Genomic DNA, 18,959 nt, shown 5'->3' with positions numbered 1-18,959 from the left:
AAAAGAGAGCAGCTCTCAGTGCTGGGGGAACGTCCCCAGGCTAAGGTAAGGCAGCTGGGTGGGTCGCTTTCTTCCCTCACTGCATCCCCTTTTGTATGCAAATGGCGCCCTCTGCTAGTTGGGGAGACCTGTGCCTGCTTCTTGGTGGCAGGAACAGGCAGCCCAAAGAATATACATTTGCTAGAAGGACCTTCTTGGTCTTGCTCATGGCTGCTTTCCATCACCTAGAGCAGTGCCTGGCAGATAGATGCTGCTCAAGATTCCTCAAATGAATGGATGCAGGAATGGTTACCTCCCTCCAGTGAGGTTCACAGCTCATTCATGCTTTAAATGACTGATCTGTGTAAGGAGAGGCGGATCAGAAATGGTTTTGTGAGACGCGCTATGCAAAGAGGTAGGACAGCCAACACAGAAGCACCTGACCCATGCAGCGGGTGGGAGGTGGCAATAGGGTCCAGCCGGAGGGATCTGGTCCCCATCTTATCCATTGGCATCCTCTGTCTAGCCAAACCTTTCTGGAGTCCTGTTCCTTTTCCAGAGAATTGTCTTGGGCAGATCAATGAAACAAAGCAGAGTTGGATAGACTAAAGAGAGAGACTTCCTGTCTTCGCCCAAAATGGATGGCTTCTAACAGGGAGGAGCTGTGGCTTTAATACTTCTTTCACGAGACAAAAATTGGATAATAGCAAGAAGAGAGGTCACCCAACTCCCTCTCCTCCCCAGTTCAAGGGTGTGGACTCCATAGGTTCTTGGTGGTTTAAAGCAAGGAGTTGGTGGAGGAGGTGTTAGTGAGAAGCTAGAACTGAGTCAAAGTTCCACAACAATTTGCCCTCGTGGTTGGCCTGTGTCCAACTGAGTTTTCCTTTTTCTTAATTGTCTCCTTAAGGACATTTCTCTGCCATTTCCTTTGCAAGCTCAAATTCCCCAACCCTCTCATGGAATCCTGAGAATTGTGGCCAGGCCACTCACAGCTGGCCCTGGCTTCTTTCTTCACCCCTCTCCAGCCAGGTACCCCCCCACCAATTCTCCACACTTTCCACACACCTTCAAGGATTCATCCCAGGTGCAGTGAGTGGTTGCCCAGAGTGGCTGCTGGGAGACACCAGGTAGATGCACAGAAGTGAGGGTTGGGTAAGATACTGTTCAACGAGAAATCTGACTTTCTTTTACTTCTTGGGGGTAACAAAGACCTAGTTGCTAGCTTGAATAGTAGTGCCATCAGGAAACCATTCAAACGGAGCTCAGCAGTGAAATCAGGGTGGGATGGAATTTTTCATGGGCTGTACAATGTCTCCCGCTCACATTCTTCTTGCCCATATCTCTTCTCCTTCCATTTCCATAAATTATGGGCTCTGAGCTGATAAGCTTTGGGTGCTGTGAAGAGCAAACACTTTGGCTTAGCGTGGAAGGGCAGTCATTAGTATTTCTTTCAGGCTATTAATAGGGCCCCAAGAAATTTTAACAGAAGTAGATTATCAGAAGAAAGTGGCCTTGGCATGGCTGGTTGTGAATTATAATGAAAACAGCAAGTTTCCTGAGTGTTTTGCTGAATGCTTTTCTCTTCCCATTTGTCAGCTGCATTCAGGCAAGAAACTGGAGCTGAAGAGACCAGGCGATGTCCGCTGTGTGCTTAGACAGCGATCCAAAGCCACACACCCAGGATGGAAGCCAGCTCTCTGAGCTCTCTTCCCCCAGCCCTTTCCTGGGAATCACATGTGGTCAGCAGAGCCTTTGGAAACTGGAATTGCCTGGAGGTATAGCAGGGCACAGAGAAGCTGGGGCCCAGAGTTAATGACAGAGGAAATGACTCTGGTCTATCTCTCTTGGGGCAGCTGGTCCGGTTTCCCAACATTGCAATCTGGGATTCCTGACCCCTTGAAGAGCAAAAGGTAGGAAGGGGAGAGTGTTGCTCTCCTGCCTCTTCCTCTCCATCCTGGGCCTTTCTCTTGCAAGGTTGCCTGCAGAGAAGTTGGATCTATGCCAAGGTGGGAGGCCTGGGCTTCTTGATGGCTACTCCAGTCACCAATGTCCTGTTACCACAGAGCTGTCTTCCTCTGGGTAATTTCCACTAGTTTTTTTGGGTGGCTCTGGACCTAAGCATGAAGCTTTAGTCTCTGTTGGAAAATTGCACTCAGAATATCTGGCTGTCCATGGTTTTAGGTGTCCACAGGAGAGAGAATAGGAATGGAACCCATGGAGAAACCATCTGCTTGTCCTTCCAACACACATGTCCATGAGAGGCAGAAGACAGCAACGTGGGGATGTTGCAGTCATTTCTATTGAAGCAGGTGTGGTAAGCCCACGTGGCCAGGAGCTTCCGAATATGTCCGCATATGACCGAAGGGTTGTCTCCCCTCTCCAGGCACGAGAGAATGAAAGAAAGTGTAACAATAAATACCGAAGCTTCTTAAACCTATGCTCTTCAAGTATTGCTTGCTGTAAACAGTGTTTGATTTTTGCTTTCTATTTAATTGCCAGAAACCACCAGATGATTGGGATGGAATCCAGTGCCAAACACCTGTGTCCTCAATTCAATTCCCAAAGGGTACCATCTGGAGGCCTGTTCTGCACACCCTCCAAGCCATCCGTTCCCCAGGGTGCCTGGGTTGTTGCAGGGACTGATGTAGGGCAGAGCCGCTCAGCATCCTCAGGGAGGCCAGGTGTCTGGTCTGGGAGAAGCCGACCTTTCCCACTTCCCATATTAACTTTAGGAAAACCAAAAGGAAAAGAACCCAAGGCCAGATCCTTATTTGTTGAGGGTTAGGATTAAATAAACCAAAAACAGTAGCAAAAAGCATTGGTACGATACAGATACCGCCCTCCTCTCAAGAGATGAGAATCCGCAGGTGTGTGGTAGGTAAAGCTCAGCTTCCTGCCAGCCAGGCGCAGCCACGGGATGGCTTTGCAGTTCTGTGCAAAGTTCTGCGGTCCCCATGCTCTTCTGGCCTCAGGGAGGACTACCGGTTGTACTGGCCTCTCCGTTTGCGAAGTGTTTGGTTTGAACTTGTGCTCATTCATTCTCCTCTTCCTCTTTTTATTTTTTATCACAGGAAAGGAGACCATTTTCCCGCTCAGTTTCTCTCAGCATCTCTTTGCAGGCTTCTCCTGACATTCAGAAAGAGGAGTTACATGAAGAAGGAGAGAGACGAGGGGACAGACAGGGGCAGAAATCAGAATTAAACAAAAGTTGGACGGGATGAACAGGGCAGCTTTTTGTTTTGTTTTATTTCTGTTTTTTTTTTTTTTTCCGTTTTTCTTAAAAAAAATTAAATAAAGTTCTCATTATTTCCCCAATATACATCAAATGAGTTTTCATGCAAAGCAGCAGTTATGGAGGCAGGACTGTCCCCGCTCCAGCTTGAAGAGCCACCTTCTCCTGGCCGGCCCTCGTGTCTTGTTCTGGCTGTGGATGAATGGTGCCCTCGGTCTTTCCTGGCAGGAACTGGCTGTGAGGAAACCTGCTGGCGTCAGGAGAGGGGCCCTCCCCTCTTCCCGGGGTGGGATCTCAGGGGCTGCCAGCTCTTGGGCCTGATCCCCTTTACTGTCCTTCCTTCTGAGACTCCAGCGTGACAGCTTGTGTGGGTCCATCTTCCCAGGAATTCGGTCCCCTCCTCTCAGCTCTCAATGGACATGGCACTAATGAGCTGCTCCACCTTGTAAGCCAGCCGCTGCCGCCGGGCCTGCTCGTCCTGCTCTAGTGCCCCAATGAGCTGAGGGACAGAACAAAGGAGAATGATATCAAGACTCAGCATAAAACACACCACTTCCTAGAGTTCTCCACCCTTCGCCCATCCACCTAGCTTTCCATTCTGCCTTAATGAACAGAACCTTAAATAATTGAAATGATTAATGGAATGAATACATAGGCAGTCATGCTTTGCTCTGCGACAAGCATACTTTCTGAGAAGTGGAGTGGTTTGTTGCGTTTTGTCATCATGCAAACATCCTAGAGTGTACGCATGCAAACGTGAGATCAAGCATAAGAGAAAAGGTTGCCATCAAGAGATGTGCTGTATAATGTCGCTGCTCGTGTGACGTGGTACAGTGTTACACTGTAAACTTTTGGAGCGGGGGAGTGAGGGATATGGGGGATTGAACTCAGGGGCACTCAAACACTGAGCCACATCTCCAGCCCTATTTTGTATTTTATTTAGAGACAGAGTCTCACTAAGTTGCTTTAGCACCTTCCTTTTGCTGAGGCTGGCTTTGAACTTGAGATTCTCCTGCCTCTGCCTCCCATGCTGCTGGGATTACAGGTGTGCACCACAGCACGTAAACTTTTTAAGGAGAAGAAATATACTCTAAAATTATGATATAATATAAATTATGATGTAACACAATTGTTTACTATCAATTATTACATAATGTACCTAATGGCATGCACTATATTTTTATATGACTGGCAGCGCAGTAGGGTTGTTTATACCGACATCCCTGCAAATTACACCTGGGCAATGCTTCATGGCATTAGGATGCAATGAGGCCACAGAGGGATTTTTTAGCTTCCATTAAAATCTCTTGGGATCACTATCATACATGTGATTGGTTGATAATTGAAAGGTCATCACACAGTGGGTGAATGTATATAAGCATACATTTATAGATGCACATGAATAAATATATGTATGTCCATATATATAAAGTGTTTCATATAATATTTGGCATATAGGGCAAATAGGAAGCATTATGTGTTAATTATTATTATTATTATTATTAATAATAATACTCTTGCTGCTGCTTCTTTCAGGTTCAATGTTAATGAATGACTTCAATCTCCCTAAGCATCCTAACCTCTATTTATGTTAAGGTCCACCTGTCTTTCTGCAATGTGACTGACAGGATCTGCCTAAGAGCAAAATACTTTGATTCATTGTTTAAGAAAGAATGAAATTCACCATACAACACTTTGAATTGGAAAACAATTCAATTATTAAAAGTGCTATTTATTGTGCTAACAATGACTGAAAGACAATGATGTCTACATAAGCAAGTGTTCAGTGAATCAGCAGAGGTTAGGCTGCCTTATAAAGGAATGACAATGATTTTGAGCTTATGGGCTTTTTGACTCTGTGAGCATGTTTTGTAAATTACCCTCTATTGTTATTTAAGGACTGAGTCAAGCTTCCTGCTTAACGGCCTTGTTTCCTGCAGTGTGGGTTTCTGACCCTTCTAGGGCCCTGTCTTACCTCCTCACTATACTTGCTGACATAAGAGTAGATCTCATTGAGGGCGCTCAGCATGTTGAATTCCACGGCGTGCAGGCGTGACTGCTCCGCGAGGTAGGCGTTCATGTCCTGGTCGCTGATGGCGGGGAGCTTGGCAATGTCTGCATAGTATCTGCCATAGATAAGACAAGGTCCTTGATGGGGACTCAGCAAAATTTGTCCACACCAAACCTGGCCCTGGGGCCCCTGATAGCATTAGGTGTCTCCAGTTGTTCCTGTCTTCCCATGTCTCCTCTGATGTGTCTTCTGCTGCCTCTGGCCTCAAGTTGAGGCTCACGCCTACGGCCAGAGTCTCCAAGAGACACCGCCCAGCTGAGCACTCTTAGCCTCAGTGCCCAGCAGAAAAGCCAAGACTCTGGCCATACTTCTCATGTTCAAATCCCATCTCTGCTTTCTGCTCGCTGGTCATCTTGGGCAACTTCTCTATGCCACAGATAATAATAATGGGGATAATAATAGCTACTTTCCAAGTCTATTGAACATTTGAATGAGATGATACCTACAAAATCCTTATCACACAATGCAGGGTGCTTAGCAAGAACTCCATGAATGGTAATTAGGATGATAACAATCAGACCTCCAAGGGCGCAAAGCCACCCTTCCTCCCCACAGCAGGAAGTTTGGAAGAAGGAGGGGACCTAGAAGTCCTGAAGGGATCGCAAGTAGAGCGTCCTCATTGATGCCACAGGGCAGGCAGTGCGGCAGAGAGACCACGCCGGCCTGTCCTGAGGAGCTACTGACCTCTCCACCCAGCTCTTGTAGCTGGGGATGTCCTTGGCATAGAGCAGCTTGTTGGAGGGGGAGTCCTTGCCCAGCCGGTGCTCTGACGTGGAGCAGGAGTCCATGAAGGTCTGGGCCACCACAGAGAGGCAGGCGTCCGTGATGCTGCCCTTGTGGATGTCAAATACAAACTGGGGGTTCTTGATGACGTTCACCCAGAAGCGCAGAGGGAGGCTGTGGGAAAAGGCAGAGCACACCTGAGAACTCACTTTGGCTGTGACCTTGATGCCGTCCACTAAAATTCCTCCCCTCACCCCCAAATGTCAAATGACCTATCCAAAAGGCAAGCGGATGAAATCAGGAAAAATGGACCTCGCTGGGGCTGCTCATTCAGCCCAAGCTGTTTCTGACCCTGGGAGAAAAGGCGAGGGGCGTTGTACCTTAACAGGGCACTGACCCTGTTCCCTGACAACTGAGGAGTGGGCGTGGCTGGACCCGGTTCCCTCTTGGCAGGCTTTTCTGAAGGCTTCCGTGCCCCCAGGGAAGCCCGAGTACACAGGACAGCATGATTTTCTCAGGGCTTCAAACAAAGCCACCAGGCTCCTAGAGTCCCCTCACAGTGCTGGTGGCCATTGTGCGCAAGGATGCAGCCGGCAGCCCCAGGCACTGCCTGAGAGCGGGCACAAAGGGCACCACCTGCCCTCCCCGCCCAGGCCGGCTGCTGGAGCTGCTTCCCAGGGCTGGCCTGCCTGGCTGGGCCGAGGAATGGGCTCCCCTGGGGGACATTCTTTCACGACTCTCCCCAGGGCTTTCTTGTGTCTGGGCAGGGGCAGAGGGAGGAGAGGAGGCCATTGTTGGCACCCTGGGAATGGCTTACTGTAGCACAGAGCTTTTCCCACCCCAAGAGGAACCCATCAGTAGTTAGGAGACTTCCTTCTGCGATTCAGGAATTTATAAGCAGAGGGGAATGAGCTTTCCCTGCTCCTGGGGCCATAAGGCGGATAAGCCCATTTACCCTCCTTCAAAACCAGAACAGCTGCTGTTTTGCCTCTTTCTCAACTCTGCCTTCTCTTCCAGCTGCCTTCCGGCCTTAACTCTTTTGGTGCCTGTGTGGAGTGAGCCCTGTCCCCAGGCTTGTCCTTCTAGCCTGAGTGACATCCCTAGCTTCCCCTCTTTTCCCCTTCTTCATCTTCTCTTGACTCTCTCAGACCCAGATGTTCCCAAGTGTCTTCATCGTGCCAGGTCTTGGGAAAGGTCAGCATTCCCCACCCCAAGCCCTTCCATCAATGTGCAGCAGGATGGCTCACTTTCCCGTGACCCAGGAGAAGCCGCCTCAGCTGAGTCTGGGCAGCTCTTCCGCTTTCCCCTTCTCTTGGCAGCTCTGGGGGCTTCTGATCATCTCTCCTTGGACATTTGCTATTTGGACCTTCCCCACCACAACACCAGGACAGTGTATTTCTATTATTTGGCCTGGCCAGTCTACAGGAGGCACAAAGATGAGAATAACCCAGAACTTTCTCTTGATTTCCCCCAAATCACCCATTCCTGGAATTGAGCTGGGAATCCCCCAAAGCCAAGGAGATAGTGGGGTTCTGCACTGAGAATGCAGACAGAAAGCTGATCCTGGCATAGTGCACTGTGGGCTCCTCACCCCATGGCCATACGGCAATCAAAGCTGCAGACTTAGGAGGACTCAGTGCCCTGGACAAGGAAGGAATATATGGGTTTGGGGTTGGCTCTTTTGGAAGTGTTTTGTTGGTTGCTAGGACTTTTGATTCCCAAATAACAGCCTGGGCCCATCTGTGTCGGCTCTGTTCTCTGAGGAGATCGTTGACTCCAGACAGCTGTGTGGGCCGCCTGCCCAAGCCAAATGCCTGGATCTCCGCTCCCTGTGCTCTTGCCGAAGGAGCCTTTTAAGTCCGGCTCTTGGCCAGGCCCTGTCTGACCTAAAAGTCAGTCCTTAGCATGTTTTGTGGTCCAGGTTCAAAACTTAGGAGGGAAAGGTCTCATGCCAGGGGCCTGGGGAGCTGCTTCTCCCACTGCTGGTCTGGGGTAGAGGTGGCTCTAGGGAAGACAGACTTCTCTGCAGCACATTCTGCCTGCTGCTTCCTGAAGCTGTGGTGCCAGGGTAGTAACTTGTCCCTAAGAGATCGTTTTCCAGTGAATCCTTAGTTTGTGGGCTCGAGTCGATAGCAGGTGTGTGTTCCCTCCCGGCACTGACCAAACTTCACCCGGGCTTCCCATCTCAGGAAGTGCCCTCTCAGAAGCCTGGCTCTGAAGCTCTGCTACAGGTTTCAAATGTGGCTCTTTGCCTAGGTTCCCCCAGCTCTCTTTTCCTAAGAACGAGAGGTCAGAGGAGGGGGGCTCTCCCTGGGGAAGGATCTCGGGTTGAAAGGGCAGAGCTCCAGTGTATGTGCAGAGCTCATGCCAGGTAGGCCCTGCTTGGAGCAGGCAGCCTGGAGACCATGCTGGCTCTGCAGAGCAAGTGTGTGTTGCATGTTCTAGGAGCCTCCCATCACCCAGGCCCAGTTTGGGAACAGGCTGCCCTCTCATCTCCAGGGTCCCTGCTGTTCCCTGCCTCTCCAGGCTGCACCTCCCACTGAGCTCCCCTAGGGGTTACCAGTTGCTCTTCCAGGTGTGTCGCACATCTGTGTCGTGGATGCTGTGTCTGTCTGCCTGCTCATCCAGGAAATCAAACATGTATTTGATGGCCAGGGGGAGTGCGCTGCCCCGGTGCACAGTGCTGAACAAGGTCTCAAACAAGTCGTCCACAAACTTCTGGAGGGTGCCCTGGGGGAGGAGTGGAGGGACAGTGTGAGATGAAGGGGGAGGCAGTGGCAGGAAGCAGACAGGCATACCAGATGGTGCCTGGATCCATTCTGCCTTGAAATTTGTCTTTAGTGTGAGGCTGTGCAATGTGGCAAAGGTGCAGAAGAGTACTAGCTGCAGCGTCCTGGAGGCAGGAGGAACTGAATGGGCTGGGGATCCCCGGGAAGAATGTCTCCTCCAAACTGTAGTAGCATGCCACACTGATGTTGCATCTGTGTCCAGGAAGGGCTCTGAGTCCAGGCTTCCCAGGGTAAATGGGAGGGCACGGGTTGCAGCCCCATCTGTAGAAGGTATCCAAGGAACAAGTTGGAGAACTGGGCAGGACCACGGAGGGTCTGATAGGAAATATGAAGAGCCTTAAAATATCAGTGATCTGGGACAGATGAGGTCTGAAGCACGAGCTGAGGAGTGAAGGTTTAGATTTCAGAACACCCAGGTAAAGCGAGGACCGAAAGGCATCGAAGGGTCTCCCGGGCAGGAAGAAGACTGGGCTGTCTTGTCCCTGAGGATCGGTGAAACCTCTAACATTTCCTAGTGTCTCTTTGCTGGTCTCTTATTGGTATGCTGGACATGTTATGCATAGCAAAAATCGAGATACAGGGTCTGATAAAGTAGTTCTGGGACATTCTGGGAGCAAGTCTAGGAGCTAAAAGTTCGATGCCGCTCTATGAGGATCTCAGAAGCATTGTCTTAGGGGCAGAGAATTTAAATCTAACTTGCCCTGGAAAATGCAGGCCATGTGATCGCCATCCTTAAAGGCCTATTTTGTTCTCTGCTAGGAAGGCTAAAGATAATAACTTTCATCAATATGTGGGGAAAGATGGAATGGGGTCGGAGACGGGGGCTTTCCCTTGGATTACCGGATGGGGCCTTGTGCTTTCTCTTGCATTGTGGCCAAAAGGGAGTGGAAAGGCAGTAATAACGGAGGTTGGCACATCTGTTCAGCTAAGACAGACAAGAAACCCTAAGTGTCTTCCTAAGGGAGAGAGTTGCTCCTCTAAAGGGCAACGGAGTCTCGAGAGTGGGCAGAAGGCAATGGTACCATTGCTGTTTCTGTCAAAGGGCATAGAATAGCAGTGGCCTGATTCTCTGGAAGCCCTCCCCAGGGTCCTAGACCAGGGGTCATCTGAATGGGTCCCCTTAAAGAACACATGCTATGATCTCCTTCCTGTATGTGGAGGGGCGGGACATGCCTCTCTGAGGAGCCCTCCCTGACCTGAGTAAAGCAGAAGTTACCTTGGTGGCCAGTAGCCGAGTCAGGTAGATCTCAGACACCATCTTGCTGCCCCGGTCACCCTCCTTCTGGTCACCGTGGTCATGGTTCTTCACCAGATGCCACACCTTGACCCCGCTCTCCAGGTCTGGGGTGATCATGGGGGCTCTGGACCGCAGGCTGTCGGGACTGCCTGTGTACCTGAAGGAGGAGTCTGAGGAGAAGGAGTGGTGAAGGGCTGTGAGTGACCGAGGCAGTGCCCTGCTTGCAGCATCCTCCCCAAATCCTGCCCATCTGCTGCATCCACTCAGAACAAACTTGTTTCAATTGGGAGGAGACCGCTGGGACCTCATATTTGGTGGATTATTTTAGGAGTCCTTAGTTGTCATGAGGACAGAGGAGCCTGACGTCTTTTTTGAAAGAGGTTTAGAAATTCCATGAACTAGAGAGACACTTGGGGATTGGTAAGCCCCCTCCTCTGATACTTCCAGCAATGAATAATCAACAGGTAAAATGTCAATAGGCTACTTCAGCAGGTACTTTAGTAAAACTATGGACACTAAAGAGTTGCAAGCTGAAATGATCCTTTTCGGAATAAATGGGTCCCTTTATTCTTAGGCCCTGCAATGTGACATTTCCTGAGCCCATTTGGAGCTGCTGGGTTTTGTCCTGTGGTGTCTTTCCGAGAACATTCAGAGGCCCAACATTCCTCAGGAGTGGAAAGACAATGATGGTCAATTTATTGTCCAAGTCGGGACAATTTTCCAGAATAAAACAGGATGCTATTCATCATTCAGCCAGGACAATAGGCATCAACTGGGACTGGCTCACCTAAACTGGGATGAATGAATCTCCCACCAGGTGCCTCCCTATACTGGGCTACTCTGAGTCCCTCACCAGGGCTGGGATATCAAAGGAAGGACAGTTGGTGCCACCTGCTCCCACTGTTTGGAGATGAAGCACCAAGAATTACTGGACTAGGGACAAGTGAGTGAGTGACTTTAAAGGAGGCCAGGCAGCAGCAGGAACTTCCTGCTGTGAGGAGGGGTGGTTAGTGGTCCCTGGAGGGTGGCAGAAGCCTCCATCCTGAGCTGCCCAAACTGCCTTCCTGGTGCTCACCATATCTGCTGATGGACGTCCTGGAGATGCTGGCAGAGGCAGGGATGTTGTAGGAGGAGGTCTGTTTGGGGACCAGAGCTACCACCGACCTGTCTGATACCTGAGAATGGTACAAAAGGTACAGTTGTGTGAATATAGGTGTCTTGGGTAGGTGAATAGCCAGGTTATTCCAGAGGGTTATGGGATAGGAGTGGGTAGAGAGGAAGAAGTTCAGGAATACTATAAATAACTAGTACTGTTTCTGAGTTTTTATTGGACCAGAACAGCTTGGCTCAATAGGGCAGCTTCTTGTAATATGTGGCTATCAAGCACCTGAAATGTAGTTAGCCCCAACTGAGACACATTCTAACTGTCTGAGTTGAAATGTGCTAAAAATGTACAAAACACAGGAGAGTCAATGATTGAGTATGGATAAAAGAATATAAACTATCTCAGTAATTTTTTTTATTTCTCACACATTGAAACAACAATTATTTTAGACTGACTGGGTTAAACAAATACATTGTTAATTTCATCTTTTTACTTTTGCTTCGTTAACGTGGCTAATAAACATTTAAAATTAAACATGTGACTTGCGTGGGAGGCTTGTTCTCTATTTCTGCTGTATAGACGTCCCCTGTGGCCTGTCATCAACCTTGGAAGTACTAGATAATTATTCCCATTTTACAGATGAAGAGATGGAAGGGTGGCGTCAGGGTCACATTACTAATACAAGGTAAAGCCGATATTTGTAGCCAGATGTGTCAGGCTCCAGAGCACATATCCTCTTTATATATCCTAATTTGGGATTTTATTTCCAGTCACACTGGTCTGAAGCCCATTTTCCCTGTAGGCTCTGATTTCATTCTGGCCTGGTTCCCATTATGCCTGGGCCACCTTGAACAGTTTTAGCACAAAGGTAGCTGCCCTTGGGGAGTCGGAAAGATAGTGTCTTGCCCCATCCTCTGTAAGGATGCCAGGCTCAGTGCCCAGTCTGTAGGGAAAGGGCTGATAAATGAGGCGCCATATTGAAGACATTTGGGGCCATTTTGATTTAAGATTACCCTCCATCCAATAAAAACGGAGAATCCCCAGAATTGTGGCGATCCAATTAAACCCCTAACGCAGAGGGAATAAAACAGCTATAATAATGTTATGGGCCATAAAACATTCCTATTAAACCATTTTTTATTTTAACAATTTTTATGAACTTTATAAGTTTGATTTATAGCTGCACCAGCCATAAAACCATCTTTCTGGGTCTTAAATTGTCAGTCCCTCTCTCCCACCAAAAAAGAATTAAATGTTGGGAAGTCAAACTATAAATGAACATTAGTGCTAACGAGATTCCCTGATAGCCGGTTTTAGTGATGGTGTTTAATTTTACCCTCCCTATAAATCTGCAGGAGCCCAGGCAGTTTTTAACATCTCTTTGTTAATTAAGATTATGCAGATTTTCTTCTGTAGGGGCTCCAAGGACCTTTGACTCCAGGGAGGGTAACGAGAGGGCAATGCTTGACTTGAGGGTGTAGAGTTCTAGGGTACTGAACCCTTCTCTGTGCTAGTCTGATGCCCGGAAGGTTCCGCACTCTATGACTTCCAAGCTGGGGGAAGCGCTCTAGACTTGCCAGCAGTTGCCATCATTAGTATCCGGTCTAGGACTGAGGGAGATTTTCTACCTCTGCCTTTCAGAAATTCTTCTTGCCACCAACAGCCCAGAAATGATACTCTGGAAACTCAGCAGAGGCAGGGGCATTACACTCCTGGGGTAAACAGATTAGATTATTTGTGGTTTGCTGTCACCTAAAAGGAAGATCCACAAGGTGACTTACATCACCATGGTTCAGCTCAATTCCGGATCTAGTCATTAAATCTCTGTTGTCCTTGGTTTTTCTCTCTCTCTGAAGCCACAGGCAGCGCAAGTCTGTGTTCAATGTATCTCGCTGGGTCTGACTGAGGCTCTGCCATTTCCCAGCTGGATGAATTAACCTTTTGGACCTCAGTGATCTCATTTGTCAATGTGGACAATACTCGGGTCTAATAATCACTATTGTGAGAATTAGCAAAGGAATTAAAACACATAAAGGCTAAACATGGTGCTTGGTGCCCAGTGAGCTACTCAGCAAGCATTGGCATTAGTGTTGCCATTATGAGCATCATCATCATCATCCTGGTCATTACCATCCTATTCCAAAGGGAAGAAGAGTCTTTGCTGTCCCTGTCACTCAGGGCTAGCATGTGGGAAGTACCTCACACTCAGCAAAGCTCAGTAAATATTTGAGGAACGAATGAATACATGAATGATAAATGACATCAGGGAATTGGAAGTGCTTTGTATGATGAGCACCATTAGAACAGGATATTCCTTTCTTCTGGTTGGAAGCCATAGGATGGGCAGCCCAGCATTAGGGCATCAGACACAGAGGCAGACAAACCCTACTCCTGCCCTTTAGATGTGGGATTTGGGTGCATAGTACTATTCTCTTTTGCACTTTCTTATTCAGCTCTAACTGGTTCATTACAATCATTCTACAGGATGCACTAACCACATGGGGGTGATGGTGTGTGTGCATACATGTGTAGAATTAACGGGGAGTGATCATAGCTGCATCCTTGGGGACCTCACCTGTTGTTTCTAACCCTTCCAGCCACCTTCATACCTTCACCAATCAGGGTTATAATCTTCATTTTGCAGATGACAATCCCAAGGTTGGGAGAGATTAAAATCATGCCCAATGAGTGGGGAGGTGGGGTTTAAATACAGCTCCCCAAACCTTAGTTCTTCCCTTCTACAACTATCCTCACTCCATGTGGGGCTGGGGTCCAGGCAGGGTGCCACTTAGGGGATGCTGGTCAGAGAGGGGGATGGAGCCCAGAAAAGAGCAGTTGGGTTATCCCCAGTGGCCCCAGCCTCCTCTGTAACCTCCAGGCTCCCGGCCAGATCCAGGGCCTCCCAGCATCCTGGTCATTGGCAGCTCAGCGTTTGCAAGCCCAGCCTGCCAGCCTGTCTGCACGTCTCCCTTTGTGAGACAGGGACATAGGAGGATATTATTAATCAGACAATCCCATGGGTCTTGCAGCCTGAGGCACTTCCTCTGGTTGGTTTAATTTCCCTTGGTGTCTCTCATTTCCAGTTTCTATTTTAGTATTTTTCCTGAATCTCAATCTGTCTACCTGTGCTTAATCTTACAGAGACCCCCCCACAGCTGTGAGCACTTCCCGTGGGAGGGAAGGGGAGGTGGGAGTGGGTGTTCCTGGATCCTGTGTTCTCTGCTGGATTTTTTTGGACTATTCATTCTGTGTGTCTGCCAGTATATCAACATTGCACCTTCGACATTTAACTAGTCCACATGTCTGTATGGGGCAGGGATGGATAGAAGCCACCTTTTACAGGAGAGAAGAAAGAGAGCTTAGGTAACTTTTCTAAGGATACCAGTTAGTAAGTGGCAGAATGTAAGACCTAAAGGCAAGCCCATCCAATTTCCAGCTAAACTGCAAGCCAGAGCATCGGCTGTAAGAGTAAGAGGCCAAAGAGAGAAAGTACCAGGCATCTTAAGATAGTTGTCCAGGTGAAGGACTTTGTAATATGCAGGGCTTTCTATATATGCAGAGATAATAGAAATGCCTACACCTTGCTCCTGACCCGTTACAGCTGTTTTGAAGGTGGAATCTCAGGACTCATGTTTTTTACAAGTTTTTTTTTTTTTTTAAAACGTTCCCCAATCTAATGAGAATCTCTGCCCCAGCATCAGGGGAGAGGAAGAAAAGGAAGAGAAGAAAATCCCTTTTAGGCTTCTGAGGCTATAAAGCAAAGTTTAGAGGGAAAGGGACATTCTGGGATGCTAAAGGTTTTGAGGGCAGAGCTCCCGTGGAAAGGAACACCCACTCTACCTGGTAATGCATCAGGGTGTTGAGCCGCTTCCAGTCGCCCTCAATCTTGGTAGTGATGTCCTCATCCTGCAGCACGACTCGGGCGATCCGGCCTTGGCGCCACTCTGGGTAGAGAAGGTGATGCATGTGGCAGTGTGAGGGGGTAGGGCCAAGAGCCAGGCCCACTTTGTCTGGGCCAACCCTGGCTCTCATCAAATGGGGTCACTGATAGAGCTCAGAGACGCTCAGAATTCCATGGAGTCAGGAGAGCAGGGGAGGATGTGTGGGCTTCTGCAGAGACGGACAGGTATGCCTGAGCAGGCAGTGCCAGGAGGGAGGAGCAATGCCTGTGGCCCTGACCTGGCCAGGACCCAGTCACTCCCGGGAGGGGAGTGGGAAGGTTAGGGCAGAGCTTCATATCTTCCCACCCCTCTCATGACCTGAATGCCCTCCAGGAAGCCACAGGTCTCCCCTCACCCTCACACTCCAAGGCCAGGCTTCCTACCCAAGTCCATGTCCACGGCCCTGGGCCGCTGGGAGTAGGGCACATTCTTATATACGGCGTCGAGGATCTTCTCCTTGACTTGTGTGATGGTGTCGCAGTTCAGCACCTTCACTGGGATCTCAGGACTGTTCTCATTGTCGGGGTTGACACAGTTCAGGATCTACAAGGTGGGGATCGAGGGTGAGCAGATCAGCCCTTGAAGGACAGTTTGAGGCAGAGGGGTGGAGAACTCAGAATCTTCTTCTTCCAAGGTTTGCCCTCTTCTCCTTGTAGGAGAAATAAGGCTTTGTTCTTTGCCTCAGTTTCTCTTACCTTCCTGCCATCTGCCACATGGCAGCCTGAGTCACTATGTCCACTCCTTCTTTCCCAAAGAAACAGGACTCTACTCTTTAGCTCACCAGTGGCTGAGGGGAGACTATGATCCTGGATTGAGGCACCCGAGGGGTTCAAAGATGGTTCCAGGTGCATCGGGGGCTGGTCTCACACTTCCCAAAGTTTCTCCACTAGGAATCAGTGCATCAGTGATGATGGTAATTACCCCATTCCTAGAGTGGAGTGACCTTTATTCTTCCCCCGATATTATCTAGGGTAAGTGGAGGCATAGAGCTCTCTTAAGGCTCACCAAATGAGATGGGAAGAGGGGAGCCCAGGAAAGTCTTGACCTTGCTACATTTCACATACCCCTTGGGCTTGCCCCAGACTGATCCCTCCACCTCTGTGCTGACCCCCACAGACTGCCTCTGGGGTCAGAAGGTAGAGTATGGATGAGAGCAGGAGGTATATGTGCTGTCCCCTGAGCGTGTGGCCTCCTCACCAGGGTCTTGTATTCGATCTGCTGTCGAATGAGCTTGTCCTCGCTCAGGGAGTAGCGGGCCTCTCCTGTGATGGCATCGATGGGGCCCTTCTCCATCTGCTGTTTGATGGCGCAGTACAGCATGAAGAGCGGTTCCCCTGCGCACTCCTAGGGACACAAGCGAGGCATGGGAGCATGGGCTTGGGCCCCTCTTTTCTGCCTCTGGAGCAGAGGCAGTGGGAAAGACCTCCTTGGCCTGCTTTGCTTGGGAGCATGCAGGCCCAGGAGTTCCTATTCCTCAGGGCGGGGACCCCCATGCAACCCTGGAAGCCAGGCTTGTGCTCCCAGCTCTGGACCCATCTCACTCCCCTCACCTTCAGGAACTTATGCAGGAGGAAGGCAAACCAATTGGTCAGCATCTTCTCAGCCACAGACTCCGTCCTGGGGGAGGCAGAAGGAGGATGAGGGTCAGTCCTTTATGGAGGGGTCTTGGTGGTGGGATCTGGGCTTGTTGTGTGGACAGGAGAGAATAAAGGGCTGGGAGTCAGGAGGATCCCTGGGTCCCAGCCCACCTCTCCTAGTATGTAACTAGAAGTGAGACTTGAGCCAGGGGTGGCTTCTTTCTGGGTCTCAATTTCCTATGAAAATGGAGGGCCAGGACCTTTCATCCCTGCTGGTTGGTGGCACCATAAACTGCTTTGGCTGCACCCAACACAGGGAATGCAGAAACAGGCCACCATCCCACAAGGCTATGGAGCACCAGTACTATACTCCCTTCTGGTCTCTTGGCGATGAAAAGTTTTCCTCCTCCTCGGGGGTGTCTTGCAAGTCTCTCTGCTGCTTTGCATCCCTGGTACCTGCCCCTCCAAATGCTCAGAGGCAGGCTGCCTTGGGTTCTCAGACTGGCTGAGGGACCTTGGGCAAGTAATTTAACCTCTCCGGGTTAAGTTCCCCATCTCTAAGTGCAGACAGTCATGACACCTATCTGACACAGTTGTTGCTAGCATCGAATGAGTTAATTCATTTAAAGTGCTAAGAATAACGCCTGGCGCCCCAGCAAGCACTATGTAAATATTAGCTATCATTACTGCTGTCTTTAGGGCTCTCAGATCCCAGCCCTGCAGGTAGAGGCAGTGCTTAAGAGTTTAGCCAACAGGAGATCTGTTTCTGCGAATGGAATGGCTTCTCTCTCCCCTCCCCCATTCCCAGGCTTGCAGATCTGGGCACTTGGGAAGAAACAAAGCAGCCATGACAGACCCTTGGAAATGGGGATGCCTGAAGGGTATTTTAACTCCCTGCACGTGGTGCAAATTATACCCTCTGGCTGCAGTAAATCCCAGGCATTTGCCAGGGCTGCTCAGCAATCTGGGGCTGGGAGAGAGTGACAATGGCAGAAGAAATTGTAGCTTTCTCCCCGGGCCCTCCCAGCACCCGCTCTCCGCATTGTGCCTGAGATTAGCTCTAATTTAAATACAACAGTTCTTAATGAGAGTTTCTAATGCTCAGATTGGCTGGATGGGGGCTCAGTACTCATAAAACAAAGCCATCCTTCTTCCCTCCTCACCCCACGTGGGGCCTGGAAGCCTGAGACCTCCTGAGCAGAAGGCTAGGGAGGAGGGGCGCTGAGTGGAGAGGGGGCGTTCCAACTCCTGAAGCCCAAAGGAGCTCCAGAGCCATGTGTGGTTCCCCGTGGCCTTGGGAGGCAGGGGTGGCAGGGTCTCCAACCCTCTCGCCTGCCAGGAAAGTGGCACCTGGGGCTTGTGGTGGATGCTGATGATCCCAATCCAGAGAGCTGGGCATGGAAGCCACACGGACTCTCTAAATCAGCGCTGTCCTTCAGAAAGGTCTGCGATGATGGAAATGGTTTCTGTCTATGCTGTCCAATATGGTGGTCACTGGACATAGATGGCGGGTCACTGAGCACTTGGAACGTGGCCAGCATGATAGAGGAATTTCTATTTTATTTCATATGGCTAGTGACTACCTCATTGTGTCTATGAAGAAACTAAACAACATAGAAGTTACGCCATTGACCCAAGATCACAGAGCTAGCAGGCAGCAGGGTTGGGTTCCAGCTGAACTCCAAGCCTAGGCACGGGCTCTTCCGTCATACATGGGTAACTTCAGACCCTGCAGTCCCCTGGGACGGCCAGAAGGTCAGACAGACCCTGCCCTCGGAGATGTCAGGAGACAGGCTGCTTTGCCCAGGTACCATTTTTTTGGGGGAATGGAATCTTCGGCCTCCACAGGGGCTCATCGAATATGGTGCCATGTCCCTGTACAGATACGGGCCACCCTCCCACATCCTGCCACAGGTCAGACCTCCGGAGAAGCAGCTTGGGGTGGTTCTTGTTCTCCAGGTTCTTGTCAATGAGGTCAGACAGCAGCTGCTTGAGGACGTCAGTGGCATACTCCAGGCGACCCTGCAGGCCAGTCATGATGAGGGAAGCCACGTTGCCCCGGTCACGCATGGAGAAGCTGCGCTGCAGCTCCAGGGTGCGGATAAAGGTCAACAGGAACACCTTGTTGTTGATGAGCTGGGCGAAGAGCTTCAGGGCCTTCTCCACGTGCTGCTGTCCATTCCCTGGCACCTGGGGCAGGCGTGGAGGGGCGACAGCTCAGAGGACAGGCTCCTGGCCTCCTACCCCAGGCTCTCAGCAGGGCCTGCTGGTGATGGGACCCTCTCATGAGGCCTTTAAGTACCCC

General features: G+C 49.9%; 1 protein-coding gene across 1 annotated transcript in view; it reads right to left on the bottom strand.

The window, feature by feature from the left end:
* Positions 1-3,031: 3,031 nt before the first annotated feature.
* Plxna2 (plexin A2) overlaps positions 3,032-18,959 on the bottom strand; it is a 178,777-nt gene continuing 162,849 nt past the window's right edge. Inside the window, exons 20-30 of the mRNA XM_048809011.1 lie at positions 18,576-18,844; positions 16,628-16,694; positions 16,275-16,421; positions 15,461-15,620; positions 14,977-15,080; positions 11,107-11,206; positions 10,011-10,201; positions 8,566-8,735; positions 5,967-6,179; positions 5,187-5,337; positions 3,032-3,710 (exon numbers count right to left, since the gene is read on the bottom strand). Of these exons, the coding sequence (XP_048664968.1) occupies positions 3,615-3,710; positions 5,187-5,337; positions 5,967-6,179; positions 8,566-8,735; positions 10,011-10,201; positions 11,107-11,206; positions 14,977-15,080; positions 15,461-15,620; positions 16,275-16,421; positions 16,628-16,694; positions 18,576-18,844 (1,668 nt within the window). The 3' untranslated portion in view covers positions 3,032-3,614. The remainder of the gene's footprint in view (positions 3,711-5,186; positions 5,338-5,966; positions 6,180-8,565; positions 8,736-10,010; positions 10,202-11,106; positions 11,207-14,976; positions 15,081-15,460; positions 15,621-16,274; positions 16,422-16,627; positions 16,695-18,575; positions 18,845-18,959) is intronic.

Source organism: Marmota marmota, unplaced genomic scaffold (genome assembly GCF_001458135.2).
Source record: "Marmota marmota marmota unplaced genomic scaffold, marMar, whole genome shotgun sequence".
Taxonomy (NCBI): domain Eukaryota; kingdom Metazoa; phylum Chordata; class Mammalia; order Rodentia; family Sciuridae; genus Marmota; species Marmota marmota.
Note: the sequence above shows the minus strand (reverse complement) of the source record. Positions and strands in the feature narration are given on the sequence as shown.